The sequence below is a fragment of the Juglans regia genome, chromosome 5 (assembly GCF_001411555.2).
Source record: "Juglans regia cultivar Chandler chromosome 5, Walnut 2.0, whole genome shotgun sequence".
NCBI lineage: Eukaryota > Viridiplantae > Streptophyta > Magnoliopsida > Fagales > Juglandaceae > Juglans > Juglans regia.
In genome coordinates this window covers 11,867,416-11,887,038 of record NC_049905.1, presented here as the reverse complement: position 1 = coordinate 11,887,038, position 19,623 = coordinate 11,867,416, and the positions used below count along the sequence as shown (strand labels likewise).

General features: G+C 37.0%; 1 protein-coding gene across 1 annotated transcript; it reads left to right on the top strand.

Moving 5' to 3' along the window:
• The first annotated feature begins 923 nt into the window (after positions 1-923).
• Positions 924-2,291, top strand: LOC109021540 (secoisolariciresinol dehydrogenase-like). The gene is made up of 2 exons (XM_035690197.1): positions 924-1,226; positions 1,360-2,291. The coding sequence occupies exons 1-2, from the start codon at positions 1,186-1,188 to the stop codon at positions 2,156-2,158; spliced, it is 840 nt and encodes a 279-aa protein (XP_035546090.1). The 5' UTR covers positions 924-1,185; the 3' UTR covers positions 2,159-2,291.
• The last annotated feature ends 17,332 nt before the right edge of the window (positions 2,292-19,623 follow it).

Sequence of the window (19,623 nt, the reverse complement as noted above, 5' to 3'; positions counted from 1 at the left end):
GATCTCTTTTATGCGTTCTCCGAATCTTCAGTCGTAGCAAGACTTTTAATTGACTATTACACCCCTATTTATCATGCTTATTATTATGATGATACGTGCTTATATAGTAATACTAATAGGTGCACGTTTTTTGTTGGGGCGGTTTTGACTTTGTGTTTATATATATAGACTTTTATACTGAATTGACATTATTGCAAAACCAATCCTTTAATTTGTACTTTTTGTAAAAAAAAACTCACTGGTTTTCCAATTTTCACAATTAACTTCCTGTATTTGAAAAAATTCAAAATTAGGTCTTACGACGCATTTCTCGTTAACTCTTCAAAGAACACAAGTTGCCATGCACGTGATTCAAAGTCCACGTGTCAACACTTGATCAAAATTTAGTCGTGGCAGCTTAATTCTACACAAGCTGCTTCTATTAAAAATAAATATAAAATTTTTAGAAAAAGTTAAAAAAAATAAAAGAAAACCAAAAAATTAAATATAAGAGTAATTAAAAAAATGAGAAAATAGAAAAAACTAAAATAAAAAATAATCTAAAATAGAAAATGGAAATAAAAATAGAATTTTAAATATATAAAAGAAACAAAAAAAAATGTTTTAATACAAAAGTTGAAAAATAAAGGCCCATGGTCATGGCCAGCCACCACCAAAGCGTTTCTGTCTCTTTTTTTTTTTTTTTTAATTTTTTATCTTTTTGATATTTTAATAGTTTTTTGTTTGTTTTTTATACAAAAAAATGATATATACAAGTTCCAAATATATATGTATTGCACAAATCTTAAAAAAAACCAAAAAAAGGTGAATCCTACTATAAAAAAGTATGAAAAATTCTATTTTTTTTTTAGGAGACCATATTTTTATATAACACTTGCACAAAATTTATGCATTAAGAATTTGTATCTTGTATTACTTTTTTTATATACGTTTGTTACAGAGGCAACAAGGAATTAAGTTGCCACCTAGCAATTGTCCATTGCAGACATGGGAACTGTGGCGCCGTTAAAAGAGTTAACAGGAACGGAGCAGAAGGACCAATTCGTAAATTTCATCACACCTAGCTAGGGTGTTAAATTTCAATTGGGTTCTCAATTGTAATCCTTCTACAATTGAGTTCTCTCCGTATAAAACATCACCATACAAGATCTTATATTCAAGACAACACAACCAGTAATAAATATCATGAACGGCGCATCGTCCTTGCTAGCTCCCATTGCAAAGAGGTACTAATATAAAGCAAAGCTTTTGGTACCTATCTGCTTTAATTTCCTTTTATCTTATTCGCTTTCTCTCCATCGTTGATATCAATTGTTGTGATATTTCGAGATTTCCCGTATTAAAATTTGGAATATGCAGACTAGCAGGCAAGGTTGCCTTGATAACCGGAGGTGCAAGTGGAATTGGCGAGAGTACGGCAAGACTATTCGCTGAACATGGTGCTAAGGTCATCATTGCTGACATCCAAGACGAGCTTGGTTTCTCAGTTTGCCAAGACAAAAGCATCAATGGTGACATTTCCTACGTCCACTGCGATGTCACTAGCGAGTCTGATGTCGAGAATGCTGTTAATACTGCCGTGTCGAAGCATGGGAAACTCGACATAATGTTCAACAACGCAGGCCATATTGGCCAAATACATGAAAATATCGTAGCCCTCGAGCAGAAGGACTACAAGAGAGTTTTTGATGTGAATGTCTTGGGGTCATTTCTGGGAGCAAAACACGCGGCCAAAGTAATGATTCCAGCGAAAAGGGGCACCATTCTATTCACCGCAAGTTCTGTGACACAGTCACAAGGAATGGCCTCTCACACCTACACGGCATCCAAGCATGCCGTTGTGGGACTAACCAAGAATTTATGTGTTGAGTTGGGGCAGTACGGAATTAGAGTCAATTGCATATCACCACATTCTGTGGTCACCCCTATGCTCCTAAAATCGATAGGAATAGACAAGGAAAAGGCGGAAGAGATTGTATCCTCCGCGGCAAATTTGAAAGGAGCTGTTTTGGAAGGAGGAGATTTGGCAGAGGCTGCGTTGTTCTTAGCGAGCGAGGAGTCCAAGTACGTGAGTGGGCTCAACCTAGTCGTGGATGGTGGTTATAGCACAACCAATATAGCTCTTCCAGAGAGCATACAAAAGTTCTTCAGGACCTAAGAACGAAAAGCATTAGTGTCATATTTTCTCCAAGCTCATATATGGGTCGCAGTTGTAATGTTTGTATGTTGATATCTAAATAATTTCCCCTGAAATTATAATAAATTAATGGGGCCATGATGAATGATTAAAATTTTTTACTACAAATATTGCTAAAGTAGTTGATAGCACATAAGTAATTGAATCGAGATTTACCCTCAATGAATTGAAAGGCATGACATAAATTACTCATCAACAAAACCAATTAAGCCCTTTCTTTTAACCTTAATCACTACTCGGCATTCCGGTCCAAATGGCTCCCATGTAACTTATAGTGACATAACCATGACATTCAATCCGGCAATTACCCAAATAGAGTTTGTGTTACAACTTTGGCAAGAAAATAAGGATTTTGTAAAGGAAATATCTATTTGCATGTCCATTTTCTTACACACCAAACACATTATTGGAGTGGGTCCCCGAATGATGAAAAACTATAAGTATTTTAGTTCTTTTCAAACTACAATAGTTCCACAATATGTGATTTGTTGATAAACCAGAGTTGCAAATAGTACTGAAAGTACTCATGAAAATTTATAGTTGACTTAGCAAAGGCACACGGAAAGTGAAAAATGCTTATGCACTAGTGATTAATGTCGTTTTACCCAATGTGCCAAATAAGAGCGTCGGCGTATATATACTAGTAATAGGTCACGGTGCATGTGATCTTATGTTATTTAAGAATAAGAAGTTGGTCTTATTCTTTATAATAATTCTAAGGGGATTCTAATTATACAGTTTATAGTCATCATTTTGAACTATGGATCCAGATATAACGTTAAGTACTTGAGTTTCATTTGAAATGTTACAATTAGTATCAGAATCAATTACAACCGAAAATACGGATCTGAGCTAATCGCAAATAATCTGGTGGATCATGTTTATGGTCAAAGCTGGATGTTGAATTAACCTCTATACCCACAAGAAAACCTTAAGGCCAATTTGTTCTATCATGGTCAATATATAATATACGTGTCAAATAAGTTATTGATGGGATTGGATATATATTTCATTTTGAGTGTTTGAATTTCAGCATGGTCCATACTGCAGGTGTCCCGCTTCAAAGCTTTGAATCTAGATCCGACATTATTTAATTATAACTTTGAACAAATATTTCAACATTTGAGCATATATAGTCCATATAGGTGTCCTGAATGACTACAAGGTATTGAATGGGTAAAAAGGACCAAAAACACTGCTCAACAAATGCTTGATGAAATTACTAAAAGAAACGAAAACTTCAAGTGCAATTCTGTTTCAGTATTTCCTTGAATACAATGAATACTGAGTCACTGAGTATTTATGGACAGTGTGCATAACAGAAAAATTACAAAGATCAAATCTACACTGTACACCTCAGCACAATCGGTTTTGCCAATTTCTTCGAGAGTCTTCCTTTCTTTGTTGGTTATTTAAGAGCTGAATCATGCAGGGCTTTTTGGTAATTCATCACTTGCTTCAATAGCCCCCCTCGCTCCAACTGGTACCGGAGATATGGTAAGGCAGGAGCGTAGTAGATTGAATCTGACTGTTGAAAGTGGCTTGGTGAGGATGTCAGCCACTTGGTCTTTGCCCGGAACAAAGGAGACGGTAAGGGTCTTGGTAGCTACACGATCTCTTACAAAATAAAAATCAAGTTCCACATGTTTAGTTCTAGAGTGTAGAACTGGGTTCACAGATAAGTATGTGGCAGCAAGATTGTCACACCATAATGTGGGTGGGTCAGGGAGAAAAATTTCCAGTTCTTTTAATAAGGATTGAATCCATAAAAGCTCACAGGTGGTGTTAGCCACAACTTTGTACTCAGCCTCCGTAGAAGACCGAGCGATGGTGGGTTGCTTTTTAGAACCCCATGAAATCATATGAGAACCAAAGTAAACACAAAAACCACCAGTTGATTTACCATCATCAGGGCAACCCGCCCAATCTGCATCCGAGAATGCAGTGAGTTTAGGAGGAGAAGAAGATGGGGAAAAGTGAAGGCCAAAGTTGGTGGTAAGGCGAAGATAGCATAAGATACGCTTGACGGCTTGCCAATGAGGAACCCGAGGGCAGTGCATAAACTGGCATACTTTGTTCACTGCAAAGGATAAGTCAGGTCGGGTAAATGCTAAGTATTGAAGGCTCCCTACGACACTTCTGTATAAGTGAGGGTCTTCAAATGATGGACCATCAACAGTAGAAAGTTTAACATTGGAACACATTGGAGTGGAAACAGGTTTCGATGTCTGCATGTTGGTCCTATGCAGAAGGTCAGTAATGTAACGAGACTGTGACATGTATAGGCCAGTGGAGTTACAGCAGATTTCAAGACCCAAGAAAAAATGCAAGACACCAAGATCTTTGACAGGAAAATCAGAACGAAGGGAGGAAATAAAGTCAGTGATCAGTGATTGACTAGAAGCAGTGACAATAATATCATCAGCGTAAACAAGTACATAAATGGAATGAGAATTAGCAGAAAAAATAAAGAGAGATGAATCGAAGACAGAGCCATGAAATCCTAAGGATAACAATTTGGAACTTAACTTGGAGAACCAAGCCCTGGGAGCTTGCTTCAACTCATAAATGGACTTACGCAATTTACAGATGTAATTAGGGAAGTCAGGATTAACAAACCCGATTGGTTGATGCATGAATACATTCTCTTCCAAGTCCCCGTGCAAGAAGGCATTCTATATATCAAGCTGATGAAGAGGCCAACTCCTGGTGACAACAATCGAAAGAAGAAGCCTGATGGTTACGGGTTTAACCACCGGAGAGAAAGTTTCAGAATAATCAAGACCGGGTTGCTGATGGAACCCTTTGGCGACCAGTCTAGCTTTGAGTCGCTCAAGGGTGCCATCAGCACCCCTTTTGGTCTTGAGAACCCACTTACAGCCAAGGATATTGAGTTTGGGTGAGGGAGGAACGAGATCCCATGTACGGGTATGGAGTAAGGCATGAAACTCAGTGGACATAGCTTCACGCCATTCAAGGAATTTTGCAGCTTCAGTGTATGAAGTAGGGTTCTCAGGAATTGAAGATGTAGTCGAAGTAGTGAGGGAGGCTGATTTGCAATCTGGCCATGGCACGGTTCCGTCAGAACGAAGAAGAGGACAATGAATGTTGGCCTTTGAGCGAGTAATCATGGGATGAGAACCATGAGATTGGACGGATGGTAGAGCCGAAGGAAGTTGCATGGAGGAGGATGAAGGGAGCAGACCATCGTTAGGGTTTGAGGATGAGTCGGTCGAAGAAGAAGATGAAGATGAGTCGAAAGTGGAATTGTTATTTTGAGAGGAATTGGGTTCGGGCTGAGGAGAACGAAGGATAGGTTGAGGGGGAATGGATACAGGCTGAGGGGAAGTGGGCCAAGAGGAATTTTGTAGTGACCGAGAGTTGATTGGTGAGAGAGGCAAAGCTGTGGATAATGGAGCAGCTGAGCTGGGCCGTGGGGATGAGATTATTTTCGTGGACCGAATAGAGGGAGAATAAGAATTGAAGAGGACAGTAGGCCCAGAGAAAAGGTCTTGGTGAGTTGAAGTAGAGGCAGACGTGAACCCAACGGATGGAAAGAGATTTGGTGTGGTGAGTTAAATATATATAGATATGTGTGGGTGTGGGTGTTTTATGAGCATGTTTTGTATTTCCCACATGCAACCAGAGAATGGAAAGAGATTTGGTGTGGTGAGTGATACAACCGACGTCTAAGTTAATGATAGCAAAAATGTGTATTGTATTTGTTTTGTAACGAAAAGGCACATTTTTGCACGTACCTTAATCCCCATTTATATGGGTTGGTTGCTCTCGTATAGTAAGATTTGCTCTTCTATTTGACTCCATTCATTCATTGATAAAATGCGGCTTTCTTAGGGCCCTAAATATTGTGCTTGCGTGGGTGAGTATTGTGTTGGAGGGCTGGTATCACGAGCGAGTGTTATTCTGGAGGGCCATTATTGTGCGCCAGAATCATGCTGGAGGGTCATTAATCACCCATGTTATCAATTACGTCATTAAATCCTTATTAATGATAGCTCGAATTTCGTCCTTTTATATTTTGGTAGACGTGACTTTGACGGGCTGATGAATTGACTGATGGCCCTTGAGCCCATAGGGCCTGATAAAGTAAGATTCGGTCCGATTCCTTTAGGGGATTATTAAACCTAGCAATTAGACCTGTGCAGAAAAGTTGTTGATCCGGTCCGTCCGCGAGAACCGATCCAACCCGATCGATAACAACGATTTGAATAAACTTGCTGATCCAATCTGCTAAATGTCAATTTCGATCAAAACACATTTTCATAGCTCCCCCAAATCTCAAACCCTAGCATCCCTCCCTATTTCTCTACAAGAATTGCCTGCACAGCCCTTCCTCGCCATTAGGAGTGATAAACGGTCTGGTCGGGTCGAACAGACCGATCATTTATGTTCGGACTAGTCCGAACTGAGACTGAGACCGGTCGGTCTCGGTCCACGTTTCAAAGGATTAAAAAATTCGGTCTGATCCACGATCTAGGGTTTTTCCAGACCGAATGAAAAATAAAAATAAAAAAATATTTTATATATATTATTCATATAATAATTGTACAATTAACAATATAAAATTTTAAATCTATTATTAATACTTGTTAATATTCTATAAATTAACAATATTTTATATATATATATGTTTATTTAACCATTCATTATTAACAATATTAAATTTTAAATATATTATTAACACTTGTTAATATTCTATGAATTAAATAATATATAATATCAATTAGTTAATTATATAGTAATTATATAAATTAATAATGTAATTTTTATCTAATTTATTATTATTGACCATATAAAATATTTTTTTATTGAGTTTGTTATATAATCTACATTAATAAGTCACTTAGTTTAATTTAGTATTTTAAAATAAATTTTTTTTATTAATTGATTTGAAAAAAAAAAGACAGGACCGGACTGATCTGGTCCAATCCCTATAGATATTCAGTCTGGTCCGAAAAAATGATAGATCGAAAATGTTCAGTCCACCGCTAGACCGGACCGACCAATTTACACCCCTACAGTCACCACAAGTGAAATCAAAAGCCGCCTGCAACTTCTCCTTCCCAACCTCACCCTTCGCAACGCACCAAGTATTCCCGCCGAACTCATCGACACTCCTCCTGTTCTACTGCTCACTAGTGGGTTTGTCATTTGCTCTTGGCTGGGTAGCGGTGACCCGTTGTCGTAACCCCTCCACGGTGAATGGTATGTCATAGACTTTCTGCTCGTTCGGGTAGAAAAGCCCGTAGTTTCGCTTCGACATGGGACCCTTTTTCTAGTTCTCGTTGAACAGAGCGAAGAGATAGATAGTCAGATCCACTTTGGATCTCAACGGGGTTCCTCCACTAGTCAGGATCCTATGGACCAGGTTTCCGTTATAAGCAGCGGCGTTCTGTATCGATGCACCTATTTCTCATCTCAGTCGAAAGGCCAACCAGTCTCCGTTACGAACAGTTTGATGTTGTCGTACTTCAATGCAAGATTGTAATCGCCATGGACGTCGTCTATGCCTTGAAGCAACAGGGCAGAACCCTCTACAACTTTAGGGGCTTAGGAGGTTTGAGTTTCTGTGATTAGAGATTCTTAGAATTAGGGTCGTGTCTTGGTCAATTAAAATTATTCTGTGCAAAAGTGTGTTGAATCTCTCGAGATGTTACCAGAGATACTTGTTGTTGTTTGGTTTCTAAGAAAGTATTGGGGAAAAGAAACTAACGGGTTGACCTACGCCAGGTCGGGTTGGGTCAGTTTATGTTCCCTGGCTACCCAGTCAGATTAGGTCAAGCCCAAACACAGTCTGGATTGGTTGGGTTGCAGGTACAAGCAATATATATGTATTTGGCCTTTGAAGAGCTGTTCATGACGAAGCCATATCCATGTGACTCGAGCTTGTATTTTCATTAGTGTTTCACTAGCTTGGAAATGTGTTGCTTACAATAGTAGTTGGAGGTGTTAAAAATATCGCATTATTTACAAAAACCTTTCAACAAAAATTTCAATTTCCGGTTTTTTCAGAAAGTCAATTTTTGACTTTTTTTCATTTATCACTATTTTAAGCTATTAAAAATAATTTTTAAACCTCCAAACTCAAGCACCGAGTAAAAGAGAATCATTTGGCTTCTCTCTATTGCCGCTAATCAAGGAATAGAGAGCCCCTGTGACTCTCTTTCTTGCACTGCAACAATTTTGAGTTTTTGGGACGGTTTTTATTTGGAACGAAATGAAAATCATCTCAAAATGTAAGTTCTAAGGAAGAAATTCTGATTTCATTCCAAAAAAATTATGATACACGCTTCCTGTTCGAATGTGTTCGAATTGTATAATTAGGGATAATAAATTTCGTCCCTAGTGAAATAATCATTCGTGCTTTGTGGAAAAATTGGCAGGTGGTTCACTGGAAACTAATTTACCATTTGAATGTCCATTGAAACCATTTGAACGTGTAAATCACCATTTTCGAACGGTGAGTTAACGTTCGAACGGTGACACTAATTTAATAAAAAATTTTAACAATTAAAGAATTAATAATAGTAATCAACAATTAATTTATAAAAGAAAGATATAATGCATAATTAATTAAACTTAGAAAACATCAAATATTGTCCATATGAAAAAGTAAACAAAATAAAAAATAAAAAATATAATAACATACTATGTCCCCAACTCTTTAAGGACATCCTCAATTGAATTTATTTTTGTCTCTATCTACGTCAATCAAGTAAATATCGTCTCCTAAGTCCGAGACACGCGATCAATGGCACCCATGAACTCTGAACGTAAGCCTCGTATGCACTATGTCAGTAATCTGATTGGCCAGTACTCTATAATGAGTCGGATGTGCATCTCTAGTCTAAGTATCGATCGACTCTATAGTAGGAGCACGAAGACAAAGTCTCGAGCGCCCTGTGCTCCGTGACTGGGTAGAAGCTTTGATCGGTCCAATTGGCTCCCGAATATGGTCAGCAACATCAAGTAAGACCCCAACCAACAATAGGAATCCTGTGATCAGGAGGCCGAATGGAAAAATATATGTCGTAACGTATGAAATCTCTGATCGCATCCTAGTGAATATATAATATTGTCCATACCAGAATTAGTGCCCTCATCCTCAGATGTCTCCTCACCAGCTGTAGACTCCCTAGGCACCACGTTTGGACATACAGTGTGCAAACATGCGATAACAATAAAATCAGCAAGTATGTATGCCGAGAACGGGAATGAAATACCTCGTATGCCGATAATATATTTACCATCATCATCCAGACTGGAGGCACCAAGCCCTCTATAAAAGTCGGTGACAAGATCAATATATGACACAAACTGGAACGCCTCATCCTTATGGTCCAAAATCGGTGACCAACTACGCTCTACGTATATCGATGTCAAGGAGCGGCCCTCGAAGAGAAGATCTTGAAAATCGTCGATGGCCTAACAATGTATCAATCCTAGTAGTACACTCTATGGTCCAAAATGACTTGACGCTCCAGTAAAACTTTATGGCCTAACAATGTATCAACCGTACTACTACAAGAACCAAATTCCCCTGGTCTGGCACGCTTTGCCTTGATCCCCTAGCAGGCATTTCAACACAAAATTTAAATAATAAAATTAATAAGATAAGTTACAAAATATAATATACAAAACAATCATAAAATTATATAATTAATGTTTACTCGTTCGAGCACTGCAAATAGCATTCGAAAGGTTTTTCTTTTGGGCTATAACCATTTGAATTCTGATAAGCAGTTCGAATGGTTTTGTATATAGACAGTCGAACGGTTGAGACACCGTTCCCAAGAAAGTCTTTTGGATTCTACCCATTCAACCGACTTAAACCCGTTCGAATGGTGTTGTACATAGGTAGTCAAATGGTTGAGACACCATTCCCAAGAAAGTCTTTTGGGTTCTAATCATTTGAACGATATAGAACCGTTCAAACGGTGTTTTATATAAGCAATCGAATGGTTGAGACACTGTTCCCAATAAAGTCTTTTCAGTTCTTACCGTTCGAACTTGATGTACACATTTGAACGACAGCTGGATCGAGCTCATCAATGGTTGAGTTGACTCAATGGCCATTGAAACGAATGGAATCCACTGATTGCTTTCGTTTCTTCTACAAAATATAACACACACAAGGCCGAAATGTCCGTAGAACCATTTCGGCCTTGTGTTTTACATCCTTTGAGTAGTAAATCTAAACTTAGAATAAGTTTTATGTAACTTCTAAACAATAGTGAAAAATAACAACAAAAGTATAAAAATACGAAATAAATAATGTACATCTTTGATAGTGGTACTGCGGGTCGACAGTGACAGTAATACGGAGGTGAAATGGCATCTAATTGACTATCGTTCAAAGGTTTTTAAAGTTTGAACATGATTTTGTGCCACACTAATGGCCATTACTAGTAGTACTGCTGCAAATGATCACTTGCTGAAATACTCGACTGTTTACGAGAAGGCAAAGCATACCTTGGGTTATTGGCTTCAACGGTTGCCATCAGGATCACCTAGTCCTAGCGGCCCGGGTCACTAGTTTGTTGATCATCGACTACGTACTCACTCATGAAATCATGCATTCTACGACTATATATGCATTATTATTGCTAATTGGCCAAGAATTAAGCACAAGCAATAATATCTATAGTAATTAATTATTTGTTGTTTATGATCGATCCGTCTTCTTTCTAGCTAGCTAGCTTATTTTGGCAACCATATTTTACGCACCATGTTGTTATGATCCATGCATGGTGTACGTTTGAGCTTAAACTCTCGCGTAAAAAAATTGTAAAACATTTAATTAATCATTGATAGGGTTATGATTTACATGACCAATTAATCTTTTTTGCATCCTCTCTGGTAAAACACTCTGGTGGACCTGTTCAAGGTTTCAGCCAGAGGAGCACCACCATTGCCCTCCTCATGGATGGTTCCTTCACGGGCTTTCCTTTTTCACCTTCTGACAGTGCTTACCAGGTCAACCCTACTAGGGTTCACATGATCATCTATACAATCCAACCTGCCTGTCCCCAAACTTTTCCCGGACACCTTCCTAGTAACAACAGGCCTTCTAGTAGTATCCATCTCACTCCTTTGTAAGACTTCCCACTTTTCAGGATCATAAGTGGGGGACCAGTTTTCTACTCTGCAAGTGGAGGCCTCTTTTGGTAAGTCAAACACATGTCCCATGCTCTTTTGGATCCATTGTATATCAGTAGCTTCAGTGGCTCCCTCGAAACTAAGCGCCTCATGCATGTGTGTTGACTGCTTGACTTCTGGGAGGTGATCTCCTATCTGATCTTTAAACTGGTTCCCAAGATAACCACCCTGAATAGGATCATCGCCTACTATTGCTTCTTTTGTTGGTGGTTGAGATTGGACCCTTAGCTTTCTTTTTTCCTCATTTTCTGCTGAAGACATATCCTGCTTTCCTGCTTTGACTTCCACTTTGAAAATGTTACCATTGTACTTTGAGTCTTCTCGATTATTACGATCACTATCTCCTTTCTGTGCACCACAGTGGTGGTTTCCACCTCCGCCACCACCATACCTGTGCCTGTCAAAAATGTTTGTGTTCCTGGGTTGCCCTCATAACCAGGGGCCAAACTGGTACGGCCTGTTCATCTCCTTGAAACTCAGCTCTCAGCATTGCACAGTTTCTTCCTTTGTGAGATAGCACCCCACACTTGAAACAAAAGCTTTGTAAACGTTCATATTTAAAGGAAATCCAATGCTTTTTTTCACCTAGCTTTAGCCATTTCCCTCTCAGCAAAGGTTTATGGAGATCTACCACTACCCTTACTCTGATAATGTGACCAATTGATCCTGCAAACTGCTGGCCAAAGTCTTCTGTCATGGTGGCTAACGGGAGGTTATGCAACTGCACCCAAAAGGGTTCAAAGCAAAACTGTAATGCATGGATGGATATTGTTTCATCCACTTCCATCATGGTCAGAAGGTGTCTATAAAAAAACCATGGACATCCACTTAGTACTCTCTCTTTATCTATCAGCTTTTTGAATTCAATCAGGAAGCATTTCTCTCCCAACTCCTTGAAAATAACCCACCCATCCAACTTCCATATCTGAGACATTGTGACCCTAAAACCTTCACTGTTGACACTCTTCTCAGTTAAGGCCTTTCCAACAAGACAATATTTGCCCCGTGCAGCTTCCTCAGTGTATTTTTCTGGATTAGCATGAAAAATGAACTTTCTTCTTTTGAGAGATGAAGCCTCTCCCATTGTGTTGCCAAGTCTTCTGCCTCCATTATGAAGATATCAAAAATAGCAAACCAATCATGAAACTCACATGAGGTGAGCCGTACGGCTTATGAAGATACCAAGACAGCAAACCAATCATGAAACTCACATGAAGTGAGACGTAAACCTTTGAGTGAAAACCCAAGGCACTGGGACCTCACACTTTCTCCCAGAGAAACGAAGGCACTTTTGCTCTATAAGTTGTAGACTTATAGTTATTATAACTTATAATAGTTATATAGTTAGTATAATATAATACTTATATTATACTTAGTGTTATATTATTATATATTATAGTTAATTATAGTATAATTAACTTATAATAGTAACTATAGTAACTATATAATAACTATATTATATATTATTAACTATATTTAGTGGTATATTATTATATAACTTATATCAGTATACAAGCCCAACTACACATCTGTTGTACGCCTCTCCGTACACAAATTTATTTACCACGGATATTGTCTTAACTTATAATAACTCTCATAAGAGAGTATCACTCTCTGTAAAAAAAATAGAGATAAAAAACTATCCCCCCCTCCAAAGGAGGAAAGGGTATTCCAACCCCATTATATCAGTATACTTATCATAACTTATATATAATAGCTATATTTATGCTATACTTATAATGGCTATCATAACTTCTAATAGTAACTATAGTATAATTAACTTACAATAGTAACTATAATAGTAACAGTGTAATAACTATAATAGTTTTTATTAACTATATTTTGTGTTATATTATTATATATATTAACTTATATCAGTATAGTTATCATAACTTATAATAGCTATACAGTTATTATACTTATAGTATGTACTAATATACTTATACTAATACTATATTTAAATCCATAATTACGTTCGAATGGATATAACAACGTTCGACCGAATGTAACATGATCGAACGGTAATATACATAAAGAAGAGAGTTCAAATGCTGAATTTTGGCACTCATTGAATTTTCACGTTCGAACACTACAATTAACCGTTCGCCAAAATTTTGCAAGTGGGAAAATTTTGGTGCCCATTGAATTTTCACGTTCGAACTCCACAATTATTAATTTGAACGGTATCCGACGACCCATATGACAACTTATTCCGCTATAATAAGTTGTATTTTAATTAGAACGACATTTTTTCAATGTGTGAAGAACTTATTACAATGACAAAAGTCGTTGTAACAAGTTTTAAAACATACTTAACCACTCAGCCCATGAACGTCTCTCTTTTTCTCATTTTTTCTTCTTCAACCAGTGCCCAAAAGACTCATTTTCTCCACAATCCTCCACTTTTCTCTCCATAATCATTCATTCTATCCATGAAATCTATAAACTTTATCACTATATTGATTGAAGGTAAGTTTTTTTGTTAAATTTCTATATAAATTAACTCATTTTCTTCATTAACTTATAATATTTGTTTAAACACACGTTTGTAGGTATTTCTTGAGTTATTTCGGTTCGCACAGCTCAATGTATGTCCATATTGTGAATTTATCTTCATTGTGAAGTGATATTTGTGTACTTATCTTCAAATCGTTTATTGATGTTTGTGTAATATTTATTTTCATTGTGTATTTATCTCCACAATAGCTCATTGTGTATTTGTGTATTTATCTTCACTGTGAATTGATGTTTGATAAATGTTTTGCGATTGCGTTTTGCTTTTTGGTTCTTAATTTGGGTTTGACCGTTTGATCACAATATCAAATCGTTCGAACAATTGTCCATGTTCGAACTTGTTCAAACGTTAACACAGAAAACAATTTAATTACTAAATTATATTTATTAGGATAATTAAAATACACTTAATAATTAAAATATTTAAAAACATAATAATTAGGATACTTAAAATACATAATAATACACTTATTAATTAAAGTACTTAAAATACACTTAATATTAAAATACATAATAATTGGGATAATTAAAATACATAATAATACACTTTAAATACACTTATTAATTAAAATACACTTAATATTAAAATACATAATAATTAGGATAATTAAAATACATAATAATACACTTTAAATACACTTATTAATTAAAATACTTAAAATACACTTAATAATTAAAATACATAATAATACACTTAAAATATACTTAATTTTAAAACATAATAATAGGGATAGTAAAAGACACTTAATATTTAGGATAATTAAAATACATAATAATTAAGATTTGTGGATTCTCGTATCGTCTATTCCTATTTATTGTATTCTCGAATCTTGTATTGTTGTTGTATTTTAATTTTGTATCGTGTACATTGCATTGAAATACACCTTAGACCCGTTTGAGATTTATCAATCCTATTGAACGGTTGATTGATAACTCTTGAATTATCCAGATTGTACAGTTTGAGATTGTAAGATCATTCTCGTAAACTATTAAACTATATCTTTTGCATCCGACATTATGATTTTGGTAGAGTCATCCCTTATTGTTCTCTAGATATGTAGTTTCGGTGATGATGCATCGATGTATTACTTGTCAGTGCGCACGACCAAGCGAGCATATTTGGAAAACTATGGGGCAATGCTGCCGAAATTTTGTTGAACGTGACAAATAATAGTTGGTAGGTTGGCGATTACGATCTTACAATCTCGAATGGGATAGTTCCAACTACCCGGTGAAAGGAAGAAATTGCACAATATGTTAGATAATTGATTGTTTGTTGATGCACGTGACTATTTGCTATAGTATATTAGACATGGATAAGAGTTGGATGCGAGTTAGAGATCGGTTGGGTGAGGATTACAATGTATATGCTGAAGGTGTTAAGAAATGTTTTGAGTTCACATCCAGTACAATTAGCAGTGACTGACGTATTAGATGCCCAAGTCGACTTTGTAAGAATTTGCGTTCTCATAAGATAGAGTTGGTGAGAGAGTATCTCTGTTTGTCAAATGTATTGACCAAGGTTGTACCAATTGGGTCTTACATGGAAAATTGTATCCAACGTCGTTCGAACTTCGAGATGAAGAAGAAGACATCGATGAGGATGTACATCCCGAGGTTGTTGGTGACGATCCTGAAGAGGATATGTAGCAAATGCTCGGCAATATTGGTTCGAGAATGTTTATGAATGAATGTGATACAGACCCATCAAATTCAAAATGATCTGTGACATAACACTTACTCGATTGTGGAATGATTCACAGCATGCGTTATACCCAGGGTGTAGAAGAGACAGTAAGTTGTCATTTACAGTTAGATTGCTTCATATAAAATCCATGTACCGAATATCTATTAAGGCTGTCAATATGTCGCTTGAGCTGTTTAAAGAGACACTTCCATCAAACAATATTTTACGCAGCAACTTCTACGAAGCAAAATAGTTGAAAAGAGGATTCATATTTGATTACAATGTAATGCATGCATGTAAGAATGATTATGTATTATTTTGGTGAGAGAATGAACATTTAAACGAGTGTCTCATTTGCCATGATTCAAGATGGACAACTGAGAAGCAAAATGTGCCGCGGAAGGTCGTACTTCACATTTCATTGATACCTAGATTACAACGGTTATTTATGTCACGTTCAACTGCTATGGACATGAGATGACACTCATCATCTAGAGTCAAGAATGATAATGTTTTGTCACATCCTGTAAACTCTCAAGTTTGGAAGGAATTTGACTTGGAACACCCATGGTTTGCTGAAGAACCTCGTAATATTCAACTTGGCTTAGCAACAGATGGATTTAATCCGTTTGGGAACATGAGTACTGGTCATAGTATTTAGCCAGTTGTACTTATGTTGTACAATCTACCTCCATGGAAGTGTATGAAAGATCAATATTTCATGATGAATTTTTTCATTCCAAGTCTGAGATCACCAGGAAATGATATAGACATACGCTTACAATCACTGATAACAAAATTGAAAGATTTGTGGGAGATTGGGGTCTTAACATTTGATTCATCAATAGGCAAGTCGTTCAAGATGCATGTTGCGGTGTTATGAACAATAAATGATTTTCCCCCTGATGGAAACTTGTCAGGTTGGAGCACAGGGGAAATTAGTATGTCCGACTTGTAACAAACATACCCAATCTGAATGGCTTACGTATGGGAGGAAACTATACTTCATGGGTCATCGTCGATTTTTACCTAGTGACCATAGATGGTGTAGAAATGGTAGAATATTTGATGGCATTGTTGAACGGGGGCACCCTCCACCATTCTTGTCTGGCGAAGATGTTATTGCACAGTTTGTAGATGTCGGAAGTAATGATTTTGGTAAAAAATAATGGAAGAGAAAACAAAGTGCGAATAAATTGGACAAAGAAGAGTATATTTTTTGAACTCCCCTACTGGTCGAAGTTAAAATTGTGGCATAGTCTCAATGTTATGCATTGAGAAAAATATATGTGAGTCCGTGTTAGGAACATTGATGTCAATTGAAAGTAAAAGGAAGTATAATATAAACTCCCAGAAATATCTAAAGCGGTTGGGAATCAGATCTGAAATGCACTTGCAACAAAGTGGTTCATCTGTCTACATGCCAATTGGGTGGTATACATTGTCAAAGAATGAAAGGGCTACATTTTGTGAGTAATTGCAGAAGATTAAATTACCAGATGGGTATACCTCAAATCTAACAAGTTGTGTGCGAACAAATTACTAGAAAATTACTATATTAAAAAGCCATGATTGTCATGTATTTTTACAACGTATCTTGCCTGTTGGTATCCGTGGGTTCTTGACGAAAGTTGTGTGAGTTGTGTTGATTGAGTTGGGTGCATTTTTTAAATATTTATATACTAGAACGTTGAATGTAAAAACTTTGTATCATATGGAATGAGAAATTACTATAATATTAGGTAAGTTGGAGACTATTTATTCACCGTCATTCTTTGACATCATGGTTCACTTAGTTGTTTATTTGCCACATGAAGCTCGATTTGCAGGACCAGTCCAGTATAGGTGGATGTATCCCATTGAACGATTTCTTAGAAAGTTGAAACGCATAGTAGATAAATTCAACTTGATCGAACCGATCATTTGAATGGGTACTCATGAATGTGATTTCGAGAAATTTATGAAGAAATCTTGAAATACCTTTTACGGATTTGAGACGAAAATCTGGAAAATGATGTTGATATATAATTTGAATGATGTTGACATATAATTTATATGTGCAATCAGATATAAATTTATCCAAATTTAGTATTTATAATTTATTAGCAAGCAATTATCTGTTATGAAATTACAAATATCAGGAAAAATAATAGGACGACAAAATACAAGCAAACAGAATTGGTTTTTTTTTTTTTTTTAAATATCATTTCCAGCGAACGTAACTCGCCGATAATAAATGCAGCGAGTAAGGATTATTTGCGGCGACTATGTCATCGCCGAAATAATAGTCTAGTGTTTCTGGCAAATGTCAATTGTCGCCAGTAATGGAACTTTTGCGGCAAAGTTAAGTTCGCAGCAAAGATTATATTTCCGGTGAGTTTTAGTTGCCGGAATAGACTTGAGCAACTATGCTAAAGATCTTTATTGGCGATATATATGATATTTCCGGCAAGTATATATCGCCGGAAATGTAAAGTATTTTTGTCCGTTCTCGAACTCGGCACAAAATGTCTTATTTGGCTGGTTAATAGCGGCGATATTGGGGCAAGCTTAGTTAGCCGGAATTACTTTATTCCGGCGATAGTTTCCTCTATTTGCGGCGAAAGTCTTCGCCGGAAATAGGTTTATTTCTTGTAGTGTCATAGATATCACTACAAGAAATCTGACATTTTCCAGCGATTTTAAAATCGTCGCAACAAAAATCGCCGCAAATATAAGTTATTTCTGGGAAAAATTAAGTCGCCGCTTAATTTCGTTGCGATGATGGGAAATCATGGAGGAAAAATGTACAAATTATTTTTTGCGGCGAAATTTGTACCTATTGCGGCGATTTGTGTCGTCAGAACAATGTTCTATTAACTATAGCTCATTAAATTTCCGTCAATTAAATAAAATCGCCACAATATATACTATTTGCGGCGAACATTGTCGCTATAAAAACGAATGCGCCCATTTAAACTTATTTGCGGCGAGTCGAAAGCGCCGGAAAAACTCATTAAATTTAAAAGCGCCGCCTTAGGTTTTCCCCTCATTTCGTTCCCTCCTGCAGCCGTCTCTCCCCCTTCACCCTCTCTCTACCCAGTCACTCTTCTCCCTCAAGCCTCCATCGCGCACAGCCCATCTCCGCGACCTCACCTCGACGGCCACCCCCTCCTTCTCCCCCAGCCCCCACGCCAATTTCTTTCTGGCCTCACCTCTCTCTCTCTCTCTCTCTCTCTCTCGGATTTCTCTATATCGTCGTCGCTGGGGGCACCGTTCGCAACCACCCACACCTCGACGCCGTTGCCAGTCCTCCATTGGAGCCCCTTCTCCTCTACGCCTAGCCCAGCAGCCCGAGGCCCTCCCTTGCTCTGTTTGCAACCCACTGCCACCAAATGAGGAGGAGGCGCGGGTAGTAGGGCAGATGAGGCAACTGAGGCTTGCCAATTTTATTGGGTATTTTCTGTCTTTATATATTGCGTTGGACAATATTTATTAATTTTCTGTCTTTATATATTGCTTTGGACAATATTTTTCTGTATTCATCCATGAGGCAACTGAGGTTTTCCCCTCGTTTCGTTAACAGGCCTTTAGTAGTATTTGATTCCATTTTAGTACTCATTTAGTACTAAAATTGATTCCATTTTCCAAGTGCTCGTTTCCAGATACTCATTTAACAAGCATTTAGTACTCATCTTAGGCTTGGTATTTGATTCCATTTTAGTAGTATTTACCTTTGCTTTATGTTTTTATTTTTGGCTTGCTTGTGCATGAAGAAATCTATTCTCAATATATCGGATGTAAGCAGAAAGTGAAGAAAATCTTGCAAAAAATTGATGGTCCTAAATTCTGAATATACTTGTAATGTTTCTCTCTATTATGTAATGAGACATATATTGTGAGGTTTTGTGCATTATGTTATGTATTTCCTTAGATTTTTCTTTCATGCCAAGTTGGTGATTGTGCCTTTATTGTTGGGTTAGTTTCACTTAGTTTCTGCTCCTTTCATTGATTGAGTTCCTGTGTTTTATTAATTTCTTTTTATCTCCCATAGGATATAAATCTA